Below are 15,328 nucleotides of genomic sequence, written 5' to 3'. Positions count from 1 at the left end.
TGGGCATTCTCTTGTTGATGACTGTACAACCCAGGCAAAAAGATAATAAGCCTAAAAAACAAAGTCAGACTTTTGTTACTACAAAAATAGAGTCTGCTTGACAGTTAAAGACATCTACTCTGTCAGATGAGCGTCTGAATATCTTCAACTCACGTCCCGTCCTCGTTGCTTCGGTAAAACACCAGGAAAGGGTCTGACTTCCCAAAAAAGTCTTTCTTGTCCAGCTTGTTGGCACATAATTGCATGGTAACAATGTCCTGGTGAGAAAAAACGAAGAAAAAAAATTACATATTAGAAATGTAAAACACAGGAAACAGCCTGTCAAGCCGGAATGCAAATGTGCATGATTTATTAATTTATATTTACAACTGGTTGTATATTCGATTTGTGAAAATGGATTAATTCAGGACACAATGGCACTCGGGTGGCACAGTGCTAAAGTGCCTGCCCATCACCACGGAGGTTGTGGGTTCAAATCTACCGTGGTGCATCTGGCTTTGTCGAGATTCTACACGAACGCAATTGGCCCATGTTTGGGGGAGGGAAGCCGGACAGGGACCCTCCCTGTCCGGCTTCCCTCCCCCAAACATGGGATGATTGTCATTGCTAATCCTATGGGTTGGGGTGGCAACTGTCAGGGTGGAAGGAGTTGTAGGATAAAGGCTCTGGCCTAGTCAGGATGCAACAGCAGTGACAACACACACAATGTTGTGTGTGGGGAGGAATCAATTGGGATGAAGAAAAAAAAAAAAGATAAATAAAAACATTCAGGATACATTTACAAAGTGCCACACACACTTTCTGTCATTCACCCACTGACTTCTGCTTCTCTCTCTACAGCCAGATCATCCTAACACTCAAACCTCACATCCTCCACTCGCGTCGTTTCCTCGCACCTCGCAAGGACTGGGGAAGCGATCAGGTTCGCTCTCCAAAGAAGGAGACCTGCAGGATACACTTAAATGTATACTCACTCCAAACGGCTTGGGGAGCCTCCCTCTCTCACCACTCTCGGCTCCTCCAAAAGCAAATGAGCATTTGGGATGCGTCACACAAACCATGTATGGGTCACACTGGAGGACAGCACAGGTGAGGAAATTTGAGCACCGGGATAAATTTTTTTCTCTCGTTATGTTCTAATTGCAGTAGTGGAGACAGATGTTCGAGGCAGGAGAACAGATGCTAATCAGCCCTTCGTAGCACGGTTCAACGCCTCCGTCTCAGCCAGATTGTGTATAGACTCGATCTAAACTTGACCAGTTCAGTCACATTCCACCCAGGCTTAGACAGATTCTTTGTTCTCTGTCATTTGTTCTCTCCTGTGTTTACAGTGAGTCTTCAATGCAACCCTGTTTCGGGAAGTCTGCCTCCGTCGATCTCCTCCAGCTACGGATCATCAGCTCAACTCTATTTCTCTGAATAAATAGACCATTGTCCGCCTGTGTCTCTGTGCTCTGCACTCCAAATATTATACCGTATACACAAAGTGTAGAAGAATGTAATAGAAAATATTGATTTCACAATGTTTTCTAACGAAGGGAGGATTATTGAACAGGACCAGTGTAATACATTTTATGATCAACATTAGGCTACATCATTTATATGTTATAAATTGATCAATTCTTATATAAATTCTTATATAAAGAAAGGCTTGGCCTTTCCTTTACTTCTTTAGTGATCCTAGACAGGTTCGCACATCCATGGTTTGGAAAAAACGTGCGATGTTCGGAGGTCCTTTCTGATTATCCGGTGATCTAGATGGGAACATTGACACTATTTTGATCTAATCATCCTGTCTGTCTAAAAGTGTATTGATACCTGCCAACCAGTGCTGTCCGGGTAAAGAAAACTATGCTTTTAAAGTGACGGTATACATATTAACCAGTTTCTTTAATATTATTTTATTGGTAAAAAGGTTAATTGCCTTCCGTCTGTTAGAAAAGTAGGCTATACTGTATTTGAAGGCCCTATAATAGGCCCTAGGCCCACTATACTGCTGGGCTCGATAAGAACCCGGCTCAATATGCCTGATCGATAAAGTGCTTGTTATCAATAAAAATGAACGAGCTCCATCCCAATAATCTAGACTCCAACTAATGAACTACTAAGTCCTCCTCACCTTCAGTTGGAGGGCAATACAACTGAAGGCAACAACTGAAGGTGTCACTGGCAGATATGGGATGTGTGCTAGAACACCCCCTCCTCCAAGACACACACACACGAACCGCCCGCACGTGTTTCTAAGGAAAGTCTTATCAAGGGTAAGCATCCCAGCATGACGGTAAACACAAAGAAACATAAGTCTGTTGACATGCGCACGCACGCGCACACACACGCACTCACGCACGCACGCACGCACACACACACACACAGTGTATGGTATTAATACAGCATGCAAGCGGATGACAGAGGACCGGAGGAAGTGGAAAGTCATTTAGTGTCCTCCTGACAGTTAATTATCGGAACTCGTTAAAATAGAGATTTGTGGCCGCCGTCAAAACCTTTATTAATGTCAAAATACTTGTTGTGTAAGCAACAAAAGAGATGAATGGAAGAGCCGCTAAAATGTAAAATATAAAAGATAAAAAAGAAGACGAGATCAGCGATATTAATTGGGCTGTCAGATGATCGATCGATGACCACACAGCGTTACACAGTCACTCATGACAGACACCCAGTCAAAAGCATTATCTCTCAGGGCGCTACAAATATATCTACACATCCTGTAAGTTCACTTAAGAAATAAAACTAGTGTTGACTAATCTCTTATTTTGAAGAGGAAGTCTGTTTCCGCTGTAGCCTACTTCCATGACAGACAGTTGTTTTTCTAGCCGGGAGAGAGGGACTGACAGATTGTAAACATTGATTAGAAGTGATGGTGGTGGTGGATTGCTTTTAGACAAAGTTTATATTACGATATGAAAGCCATGATGCTGCGCATCTTTGACTTAAACAATGTGTACACACTTTGGAATATACATTAAACATGGTGGAGAAGTGTATCCTATATCGAGCTACTGCGGCGGTAGCCAGCATTAGGCTACTACAATTAATTGTAAAAGTATCACGCCGACGCTGGTAAAATCATCAGCAGCAGCTGCCCAAAACATTAACAGGTAGGTAGGCAGGCTGTAGTAGGGGTGGGACGATATGGGTACCTCACGATACGATATATTGCGATATTAGGCCCTCGATAACGATAATATCACGATATTCGATATTTGCTCGGACACAGGGAGGGACACACACACAGCTGTCTATAGGAGTGGTTGCACCACTCAAACTAAATTAATACTCAATCAACTCCCCCTTTGCCTCATACCCTCATCATAATGTACCTCACAAACACCACCAACTGACCATTATCACTGGTATCATCATAATACCTCACAAACACCACCAACTGACCATTATCACTGGTATCATCATAATACTTCACAAACACCACCAACTGACAATTATCACTGGTGTCAGTGGACTTGTCCACTGCTGAGGAAATGCATTCTGCATTCTGAATTCCCACAAAGCTGTTTGGACAAATCACCATCCAGCAATTCAGTACTTCTGGTCGCTGTGGAATCAGAGAGTGGGATTTGCTTTATTTTAGCTGTCATTTCCTCCTTTTCTAAACATCACTTATTATTATTTCAATAATTATTTATTGCGAGGGGGACGTATCGATATATATCGCAATATCGATATTTCAGCACACCCCTAGTAAATAGGATAGTCTTCCTACTGTAATCGTACAGTCTTAAGCAGCCATATTTCCTGAGAATTCCACCTAGCTTAGAAGCTTTCCATGCAAATGAACCTGAGCCATTGTGTCCGTGCTGGGGGGCGAGGCCAGTTGGCACTTCCAATAAAAATAAACCTGGGGGAGAAAGTGTGTCACCATGGCTGTGACAGCAGTATCCACGATGCACAGTGAGCTGGGGATATGTTCAGACGTGTGTGTGTGTGTGTGTGTGTCTGTCTGTCTGTCTGTCTGTGTGTATGTGTGTGTGTGTGTGTGTGTGTGTGTGTGTGTGTGTGAGTGTGTGTGTGTGTGTGTGTGTGTGTGTGTGTGTGTGGGGGGGGGGGGGGGTGTATGTGTGCGTGTGCGTGTGTGTGAGAGAGACAGGGAAAGAGGGAAACGGGGAACTGACCCGGCAGTTACTGAGCTCCTCGGCAGTGAAGATAATGATACCACACTTCTTCCCCGGTATCCCGCTGTGAGAGAGAGAGAGAGAGAGAGAGAGAGAGAGAGAGAGAGAGAGAGAGAGAGACACACACAGACAGACAGACAGACAGACAGACAGACAGACAGACAGACAGACAGACAGACAGACAGACAGACAGACAGACAGACAGACAGACAGACAGACAGACAGACAGACAGACAGACAGACAGACAGACAGACAGACAGACAGACAGACAGACAGACAGACAGACAGACAGACAGACAGACAGACAGACAGACAGACAGACAGACAGACAGACAGACAGACAGACAGACAGACAGACAGACAGACAGACAGACAGACAGACAGACAGACAGACAGACAGACAGACAGACAGACAGACAGACAGACAGACAGACAGACAGACAGACAGACAGACAGACAGACAGACAGACAGACAGACAGACAGACAGACAGACAGACAGACAGACAGACAGACAGACAGACAGACAGACAGACAGACAGACAGACAGACAGACAGACAGACAGACAGACAGACAGACAGACAGACAGACAGACAGACAGACAGACAGACAGACAGACAGACAGACAGACAGACAGACAGACAGACAGACAGACAGACAGACAGACAGACAGACAGACAGACAGACAGACAGACAGACAGACAGACAGACAGACAGACAGACAGACAGACAGACAGACAGACAGACAGACAGACAGACAGACAGACAGACAGACAGACAGACAGACAGACAGACAGACAGACAGACAGACAGACAGACAGACAGACAGACAGACAGACAGACAGACAGACAGACAGACAGACAGACAGACAGACAGACAGACAGACAGACAGACAGACAGACAGACAGACAGACAGACAGACAGACAGACAGACAGACAGACAGACAGACAGACAGACAGACAGACAGACAGACAGACAGACAGACAGACAGACAGACAGACAGACAGACAGACAGACAGACAGACAGACAGACAGACAGACAGACAGACAGACAGACAGACAGACAGACAGACAGACAGACAGACAGACAGACAGACAGACAGACAGACAGACAGACAGACAGACAGACAGACAGACAGACAGACAGACAGACAGACAGACAGACAGACAGACAGACAGACAGACAGACAGACAGACAGACAGACAGACAGACAGACAGACAGACAGACAGACAGACAGACAGACAGACAGACAGACAGACAGACAGACAGACAGACAGACAGACAGACAGACAGACAGACAGACAGACAGACAGACAGACAGACAGACAGACAGACAGACAGACAGACAGACAGACAGACAGACAGACAGACAGACAGACAGACAGACAGACAGACAGACAGAGTGGGGAAGAATAAGCATATTGTGAGATTGATGAAGAATGTACAGTAATCATGCACAGATGCACACACAAACATGGTTACTTGTTTATGGCCATATAGAAATACAATGACACTAACACACACACATGTCTACATACTGTCACTCCCAAGGGGTATTATTTTTGACGAGTTGAGTAAAAGTATAGTTACTGCATGTTTCGCCAGACGTTTGACGTGACAGGCTCCCAGCTGTCAGGTATAGTTTTTCCAATGTTCCCTATAGCCCTATGTCACCTGACTGCCATTTACAATGGTTCCATTCAAAATGGGACATTAAATGGAACCTGCTCCTGTATAACTCAACTCATTGACAGTTATAATGAGGTCCAGCTGCTATTCAGCCCAGCACTAGAACAATTTGACAATGGAGCTAATCTACAAGGCACAATGAAAAATATGTTTTTCACACTTCTAGGACATATCTGTGTTCATAATGGAGATACAATTAACAATAGACGCCAAGAATTTGAAAATACAAACTCATTTTTCTTGTCCCTAGAAGTCAAATCTTTAGTAGTTCAAACCATTATATAACCTGTATTGATTGCTTGAATGCTCTCAAAGGAAAGATTCAGCTTTTGTCGTTGTACATGCAGACTCTCCTGCCTACTGCATCCTAATCTATCCACACATCAGATTCACTCAGTATTTTCACACTGGAAAAAAGCAATTTTCAAAGATGGAAGTGTGTGTGTGTGTGTGTGTGTGTGTGTGTGTGTGTGTGTGTGTGTGTGTGTGTGTGTGTGTGTGTGTGTGTGTGTGCGTGCGTGCGTGCGGGGATGTTGGGGATTTTGCTCAAACGGCCCATTCCGACATCCCAAGAGTCCGAAAATGGCTGATTTAAGCAGTACATCCGGCAGGAGTCTAAAGAAACTGATAATTTCTTAAAAATGCTATAATGATTGCTAAACACAATCCTATGGCCCAACAACTGAATGCAAATGGCGATGCAAAATACACAAGCGATGCCAGCCATACATAATTACTTTCTGCAGTGCTTAGCATGTAGGCAATAGTGTGTGCTCCCATTGTGAAGGAAAGGAAGTGAATTATCTGTAATTGCAAAAGAAGGAGCATCTGTTATTACGTATTAGTACTGTAGGTATTAACATATATTTTATTTATTTATTTATTTAACCTTTATTTAACCAGTAAAAACCACATTGAGACTGAAGTCTCTTTTACAATTGTGAACTGGCCAAGACAATAGGCAAAATAAGTGACACAGCTCTGCCAGTAACAAAACAGGACAGACATACAATGCTCATAAATACAGTACCCACTACCGAAGAAGCTCAAAGGGAGAACAGGAATGCGACCAGTAAGGACTAATTGCTAGTTGACTAAAAAGCAAGCAGACAATTGCTATACGTCAAAGCAGGAGCAATGTATGGGAAGTGTGCCCATGGCAATCCTTTTAAAGCTCACTAGGGGAATCACAGCAGCCAGTCTGGACTGTAGGTCATTCCAAGACCAGGGTCCGAAATAAGCAATGCTTTTTTTCCCAGCCTCAGATTTTGTTGCGGGCACGACGTAGCGTAACCAAGCATTTGATCTGAGGTTGAGAGAGTTTTGGACAAGTTCAAATTTAGAACCAATGTAACGTGGGAGGTTACCAAGAATGGCTTTATAAATGAGAGTATACCAATGTAGCAACCTGCGAGACGTTAAGGAATACCAACCCACGAGGGCGTACAGAGTACAGTGATGAGTCCTATAGGAGGAATTGGTTATAAACCTCAATGCAGCATGAAACAGGGGGTCAAGTTTGCTCAGAGTTGAGGAACTAGCAAAGCGGTAGACAGTATCTCCATAATCAAGCTGCGACATGAAGAGGCCTGTAACCAGCTTTTTGCGAGAAGCATTAGAAAAGCAGGACTTCATTCTGTAGAAGAAACTCAGCGTGAACTTAAGCTTTTTTGCCAAGGTGTCAATGTGGTGTTTGAAGTTTAACTTGTTGTCCAACCAAATCCCAAGATATTTATACAACTCAACCCATTCGATGGATACTCCATCCAGAGTGGTGATATTTGAGGGGACATTGACTAGGCTATTTGGAGAAAATTGCATGGCCTTGGTTTTGTGGCCATTTAGTAGCAGTTTGCTGTTTAGCAGTTCATGCTGCAAGGAGACAAAGTCAGAGGCCAACTTTGACACTGCCACATCAAGTGAGGGGGCACAGGAATACAGAATTGTGTCATCTGCATACATATGATACCTACTATGCTTGGATTGACTACAAATATGGTTCACATACAGCAGAAAAAGCAAAGGTCCTAGAATGGAACCTTGAGGGACTCCTTTCTCTAGGGTGATAGAGTCAGACAGTGTGTCACCAAATTTAACACACTGTGTGTGGCCAAATAAGTAGCTTTTAAACCAGCCTAGCACATTGTGGTGAAAACCAGTATTCGAGAGGACATTTAGCAAGACATGATGGTCCACGGTGTCAAATGCCAGGCTATAATTAATTAAGTTCAATATCAGTCAGTTCCAGAGGCTGATTGCTTCTTCTAAGCTATGCCTATATCTTTTGTGCACAGGACATGGCTAGATGTTCAAAAGTGGCCAGCATAGGGAGTTACAAAGACGTGGTGATACAAGATGGGTATAGGCTATGTAGACAAAGCACTGGCTTGCCGGAAGTTGATGGACAGTTTGCAAGCTGCCTTGTGTTCTTCAGCACATGACACAGACAGATCCATTGATGCTCGACATTCAGGCATCATTGCAACCTTCACACTGCAGGCAAATTTGTTTCTCAAATCTGATCTTTAGTGCTGACTGCTGAGTGACATATTTGCAAGTGATCAGATCTGTTCAAACTATCTGCATTGGTTGCTGCGGATATAATGCGTGAGTTGACTCTGTTGCTCTTGCTGAAAATAGCACATCTGTCACGGCAAGTGACACTATTGTACAACAAAGTATACAACAACAGTATATATATATCAGGCTTTAATGTCTGAGTGTCCAGACTGCAGACCGAGACTCATCTGTAAAAATCTAATTTGAATCACATTTCAATTCACATTGGAATGTGGTTCAAATCTGATAAAAATAAAAATAACTTTGATGTGTGTGGGCTGTTGTTTTTTACATTGTTCAGGCTTTCTGACTTGGTGGTCAGATTTAGCAATGGCGGTAAACAAGGTGGAGTCACGTCATGAAACCTTTGAGTAGTAACAACACTGACATATAGCTATAACTGAGCGACCTTGTGTTGGGGAGGTGGGTGGGGCTTCAGCAATTACAGCCATAGCTGTAACTGCTATGATGAGCCTGCACAAACAAGAATTTCACCCATGTTACTTGTAATGTGATGTGACAATAAAGTTTGATTCCGATTCTGATACTAATTACCTGATTGTTTTTTCCTGATGACAACCACACCCCACTATTATGGAGTCCACCTGTTTTTGCTCCCCTATAAGTGTGTGTTTGCCATCTGGCTGGTTTATTCCCTGAAGAAGACCTCCTAGGTCGAAACGTTGGATTATTGTCAATAAATATACAGCATTGTGGCTACGAATGTGCGCCTTTTTCTTATTTTTCGATTTTACTTTTTAAATAACCATAACTTGCTACATTTTTAAACTTTTTTCAAACGGTTTGAACAGCAGCGGTTGGCAAAAGGGTCTTTCTGTGTTAAGTGTGCATGTTCTCTCCGTGTCACCTAGGGTAGGTACATACATAAATAATGTACAGTAATCCTGGTCTCTATATTGCCAGGAGCTGGTTGGAACAACGTGATACTTCCATGCCCCGTCAGGTGAAAATAAGCAGCTTGGAGTTGAGCACTTAATGCTGTGCAGAACGGCGGTATATGCCTTCCAGCCAGCAGTGTTGTCTGCTTTTTATCTCTAAAGCTCATTAAAGCTCATTTGCAGACAACTACTGTATGGTACAGCAAATAACAGTTGTGTGCAGTGGCGTGCACAGATACCCTAGGGGGTGCTAGAGCACCCCCTGCCCTTTTGGCAATGTGCTCTTAAAAAAAAAAGAATTGTAGTGTGTGGAGTGTGGACCATGGTGACATTGATCAATTCTTGATAAAAACGCTTCTACTATATTATTTAGGCCCCCACAATCTAAAGCTATGTTTCTATGTCAGTTTCTTTGATTAAAAGAAAATAGCAAACCTACAAGCTCGTGGCGCGCCACTCGGTGGCGCGCTAAGAGCTTGTAGATCGGCTATTTTTCAATAGCTAAAGCATACCATAATGCTAACACCAAAATGGGTTACCGCCCCAAAATGGGTTAAGGCAACCAGCCGGTTCCACGCGCTGCACAAGGTGCCCTTTTTTCATTTGAGCACCTGCCCCTCTAAATGTCTGTGCACGCCACTGGTTGTGTGTCTGGACACGCCAATTAGTCAAATCCTGTTATTTTGTGTTTTGTGTTTCTACATTTGTAACTCCTAGCGTGTTGATTTCCAGTAAACTTGAGGATGTGACAAGCCGTTGGACTGAAACTCCTCTATTCCATTTGTTTTGTTTCCTTTCCAGTTCACTTTCTCTCAGGATCATTAAATGGTCAGTTGTGAGGCTGAGCGGGTCGAGGAAGAAATTGAGCTGATGTTAAAAAGATCAAACTGGGACGAGACAGAGCGAAAGCAGAGGGCAAATAAAACAACAAAGGAGCATAAAACAGTTGGAATAGATTGGGAGACAGAGAAGAGAGATGGAAGGAACTTTCTGACAGCGTCAGGGTCATGGATCCAAAGGTCTTCACCCTGCGAGCTACTGAGGACAGGAAGGACAGACTTGAGGAAATAAAAAAGCAATTAGGACAGAGACACAGAGAGAGATAGAGAGAGAGAGAGAGAGAGAGAGAGAGAGAGAGAGAGAGAGAGAGAGATTGGGAGGGATAAAGGGGCCCCTAGGGGCCACTTACAGGGAAGTCACAGTGTTTCATTATAAGACATAAGAGATGTCCGCAGGTGCCGTTCAACAAGGTTGTTTTGGTTTCAGCTTTCTTTTAATCTATTTTTTCTCCCCAATTTAATTGACGTGCCAATTCCCTCCACGCATGGTGACAATGGTGTGCCGTGAGATAAGTCCAGATGCCTTTCTGTGACAACCACACACTATTATAGCAATAGTATAATATACTATTGCTATAATATATGTATGGTTGTATATTATGCAAACATACAAGAAAGTTGGAATGGAATGTGTTGTGTGTCCTCCTGCATGTTGGTTTTGGCTTTAGTTATGCGTAACAAAGATCATACCCTGAAGAAGGCAATTTGTTTGTCGAAACGTTGGCAACCCAATAAAAAGTATTTTTGGCATCGTGACTACGAGCTGTGCGTTGCTGAGATATCGCATTCACAAAGTGGGTCTGTGGTACGTGCGTATATGTACATAATATGGAGGGAGACGGATGGACAACCCGATGACACAATGCAGACAGCCACGGCTGACGCTGGTGGAGGCATAACAAGAGGGAGACCAGAACAGAAAGAATGTGAGCACAGAGCTCTGTGTGATGTGGGGCTGAGGACTCGGGCTTCCAACTGCCTGCAGTGCCAGCCAGGCAACAAGGCGGGAATTATTTATGAGTAAATCCACTCAAACTCCACAGCCGACAGCTGGCGGATATACCAGAACTGCTGGACAGATGTTAAAAGAGTGTGCTGCTGAAATGGTTTGACCACCACACGAGAGCCCAAAATGACCAGAACTACATATTCACTTCACTCTACAAGACTCCCATGATATCAATTACACAGAATAACAGCTGCATTCTGCAGACAGTGAAACACAGACACATTTCAAAAGCGGCATTGTGGGGGCACGGTGGCACAGTCGGTAGTGCTGTCGCCTCACAGCTAGAAGGTCCCGCTGCGGACGCTGTGGGTGCTGGGGGCTTGTTCTATCCTCCGCTATATGCAGTGCCCATACCCGAGGCGGGGTTGGCATAAGGGCCTTTCTCTGTGGAGTTTGCATGTTCTCCCCGTGTCCCCTAGAGATAGGTACCCTCACAAAAAACATGCAGTAATCCTGGTCTCTAAACTGCCTCCCTCTGGCAACAACTTGCTCAAATCTCGGTTGGTATATATATTGTGCGTGTAGGCCGTCTCTACGGAACGGTATGAAAAGGAAAGTTCTGTAAATCGGATTAAACCCCATTTGCTGCGCTATGGATGGGTAACTAAACGAGCCAATGAAATCACGCACACCACACAATGCCTGGCACAAATAACTTTTTGACTATTACAATTATATAAACACAATGGACACAAGGAAGTGGCACTCACTTCTGCTGAGTATAGGAAAATTACAAACAGACGCAATAGGAGAATAAGGAGAGATGAGGCAGCCTGACTCTGGGCCCGGACATTACAGGCTTACAGGTGCTTTTAAACTATCGCCTTCCCAAATGTATGTGACCAAAATAGCAATTTAGGGGAAAGTGTGCCAACACGCCCATGACTACACCTCTAGGTGCAAATACCGGTGTCGGCAAAGTAGATAGCGGGTGACACTGGACCAAAATACCATTAAGGGACAGAGCAAGCTCCTATACTCGTAATTTTCGGGCAGCGGCTGAATTGCGGGCCGCGTCGCGGGAAACGACGGCAACACAAGTGGAGCCCACTGTCTCTCCAACACTATCTCCCTCTCAGCGTTCCTACAGTCTCTCTCAGGATTGTTATTTCAGAATGGTTGAACATGTAAGCTGGACAGATCAGATAAAAGAGAGACCATAGGCAGGCCTGCTATATAATGTATCACCAGGGAGTCCATCTCATATAGCTACATGGCATGAACTCTTTGTTTGATGTATTGGGGTCAGGATATAGGAGGTGGTTGGACCCCACAACTCTCAGTAGTTTGAAAGAATGCACTCTTTCACTATAATTGTTGGCGGAAAAGGCGCCCGTCAGTTAATCTCCTGAAGCTAATTACCATAGTCGTTGCTGTTGGGAGGAAACCACCTAACTCCTTTTTAATATTGAACCTAAAGCACTTCAGACTAAACCTCTTAACTCCATTGGACCCTGCTAAAGCTGCTAATTCTCTCCAAATGTCTGAAACTGCCGTTAGTATTGTACGTGGACTAGTGCAGTGCCCATTCGGGGAGCAACGCTTGCCAATGACATTTCTTACATTTACAGTGTGCTGTGCACAACACAACAGTAGGTCCATCTGGTGCGATATACAGTATAAATGGTCCTAAATCCTTTGAAGCCCTTTGACTGAACCGCATGGCACAGGATCCAGAAACCAGGCCTCGGATATAAATCTGGGGGCCCTGCCAGCCAACAGGACAGCAATTAGCTGAATTCCTAATATTGGGTCTTGCATGGAGCCGATCTGCAGAAGCAGCGGCGGCGGTGGTGGTCTGTCTGAGAGCTGTCAGAGCGGAGCGGAGCAGACCGTGCCAGATGGCAGGTGAGTGCTGTCGAGGACACAGCCCGCAGGGAACCGCCGACGGGATGGTGACACTGGTGTGTGTAAAAGAGAGAAATGTATCTGTCTGTCTGTGTGTGTGTGTGTGTGTGTGTGTGTGTGTGTGTGTGTGTGTGTGTGTGTGCGTGCGTGCGTGCGTGCGTGCGTGCGTGCGTGCGCATGTTTTCGGCTTTGGCTATGAGCATGTGGTGTGTGAATAAAAAAAAAGAAAACAAAAGAAGAAACAGGCTGCGTTTCAACAGATTTGCAGTGGAGTGCTAAACCCAAACTCCAGTAAACAATAAACATACTGTATTCCAAAATAGCACATCTCAAACGTATTATGAAAGAGCACAAAATACGAACATTTCGTGTGTGTGTGTGTGTGCGTGTGTGTGTGTGTGTGTGTGTGTGTGTGTGTGTGCGTGCGTTAAATTCCCCAATTTAGTCATTATGCCAATTGATTCCTCCCACACATGTCTGTGTTGTCAATGCTATTGTGTAGTTGTTAGACTTCTAGTCTACACAAACACAACTGGCCCATGTTGGGTGGAGGGAAGCTGGACGGGGAGGGCGTTAATAGACATGCACGTACTCCTACGAGCTGGGACGGCCCCTGTCAGCGGGGAGTGTTGGGCGGGAGGAGTGGGACGAAGGCTCTACGTCCTCCTGGTGGGGGCTCCTCACTGGCAGGTGCTCCAATAGGAGCAAATCCTATTGTATAAATTCTTATGGATAATAATCTTTTATTTGGATTTTTCTGTTGGAATGGGGGGATGGTAAAATACACAATAAAACCAGTACAACAATAAACAAAACAATAAACTAAAGAGAAGGCCTTGGTATAAAAGTAGACGTGATTTAAACTGTGAGTTTGCAACCCTTAGGTCCATGTGTGCATTGTGTGTTGGCTTTAGATATACAGTAGATGCAAACATGGCATCACCAATACGAGAATAGTAGACAATCCCACCAATGTGTTCACTCAGCCGTCACAAATCACCTCTTCAGTGCTAACACGCCGTGCAGTCTAACAGGCGGCTGTCAATATGCCTCGCAGACACATCGTTAGACAGCACATGGTGTTGTGGATTTATGACAACGACAGACGTAACCACCCTTGTTGACAGCTTATTTAGGTGCTGTCCCACCTCATCAATCTCCATCTGTCTGACTGCCAGGGGCGTCTGGGAACCCTAATGGAATCCACACATTTATTCCATTTCCAAATTGTCGCTGTTGGGGCAGAAACCCTAGTATTTCTACATTTCTTTCTTTTGAGGGGGGGGGGGGGGGGGTTGTATTTATTTATTTTCATAAATGAATACCCTATTTTTTCACAAAAGTAGCAAAAATAGCTGATCTACAAGATCACAACGCATCACGATAGTGAAAGATGAAAAGGGGGGAAATGTTGCCTTTATAATGATAGAGACGCCATGCAGGTTGAAAATGATTCTGTCTGTCCATTGGAATACAGGTTATAGTTCTTTTTTCTGCAAACAGAACGTGTGCATCAGGCAGCATCACGTCTGTTTATGCACTTTGTCTGTCTGCCTGTCTCACTGTTTGTCTCATGTCCCCTCTGTCTGTCCCCATTTCTGTCATCAGCAAAGGACTGGCCATGTACAGTAGTAACTCTGAGGACCGCTTGGGGGTCCCGGATCCCCTGTTGAAGACCTGTGCTTGTGTTATTCAGCTGCTATTTTAATTCTAAGTTAATCTATGATAATTAAAAGGCTGTTCTGATTAATGATTGGATTAACGTTTTTCTGATTAATTCTGTGGTGGGATTTATGGACGTACGGACCTGGCTCCTATACTCAAACGTGGATTAATCTGAAAGACAGCAGTGGCTGTGTGTTTGATTTATGTCCATGAGGACAATGTTCTTGTACATACACATTATTACTTCCAATGACTGCAAATTTAAACGTATTGCTGTTGCAGTGCTTGTGTGTGCCGATTCTTCTAACCACGATGCATACAATTTACAATGTACACGTCACGTGCACTTATAACATATAAGTGCATACATGTGTGTAAATAGGGCCGCCCAATTAGCGCATATGCCTTTTTTGCCGAAGGTTGTGGGTTCAAACCCTGCCTGGGGTCAGCAAGGGCATGTGGTTGCAACGTGTTCCTAACGCCAAATCAAATGGGTTCAGATCTGAGCAAGGAGGCGTACAGTACGTGTCTGCCTGTCCTGGATGGGCTCTCCGGACGTAAAAACAAACAACGATTATGAAATTATGACCAATATCCGATTATTTGCAGGGTAATTTCTGCCGAAACCGATACTGACCGATCCTGATATTATACAGAGGACCACAATG

General features: G+C 44.3%; 1 protein-coding gene across 2 annotated transcripts in view; it reads right to left on the bottom strand.

Annotated features, from left to right (window-relative positions):
* Positions 1-15,328, bottom strand: part of LOC310861626 (copine-9-like) — a gene marked incomplete at both ends in the record, with an annotated part of 103,764 nt that overhangs the window by 48,333 nt on the left and 40,103 nt on the right. For both annotated transcript variants that reach the window (XM_083769157.1, XM_083769156.1), the window contains 2 exons: positions 154-257; positions 4,149-4,212. In XM_083769157.1, coding sequence (XP_083625283.1) covers positions 154-257; positions 4,149-4,212 — 168 coding nt within the window. The remainder of the gene's footprint in view (positions 1-153; positions 258-4,148; positions 4,213-15,328) is intronic.

The sequence above is a fragment of the Protomyctophum parallelum genome (assembly GCF_964188405.1).
Source record: "Protomyctophum parallelum genome assembly, chromosome: 7".
Taxonomy (NCBI): domain Eukaryota; kingdom Metazoa; phylum Chordata; class Actinopteri; order Myctophiformes; family Myctophidae; genus Protomyctophum; species Protomyctophum parallelum.
This window is presented reverse-complemented; position numbering and strand designations above follow the sequence as displayed.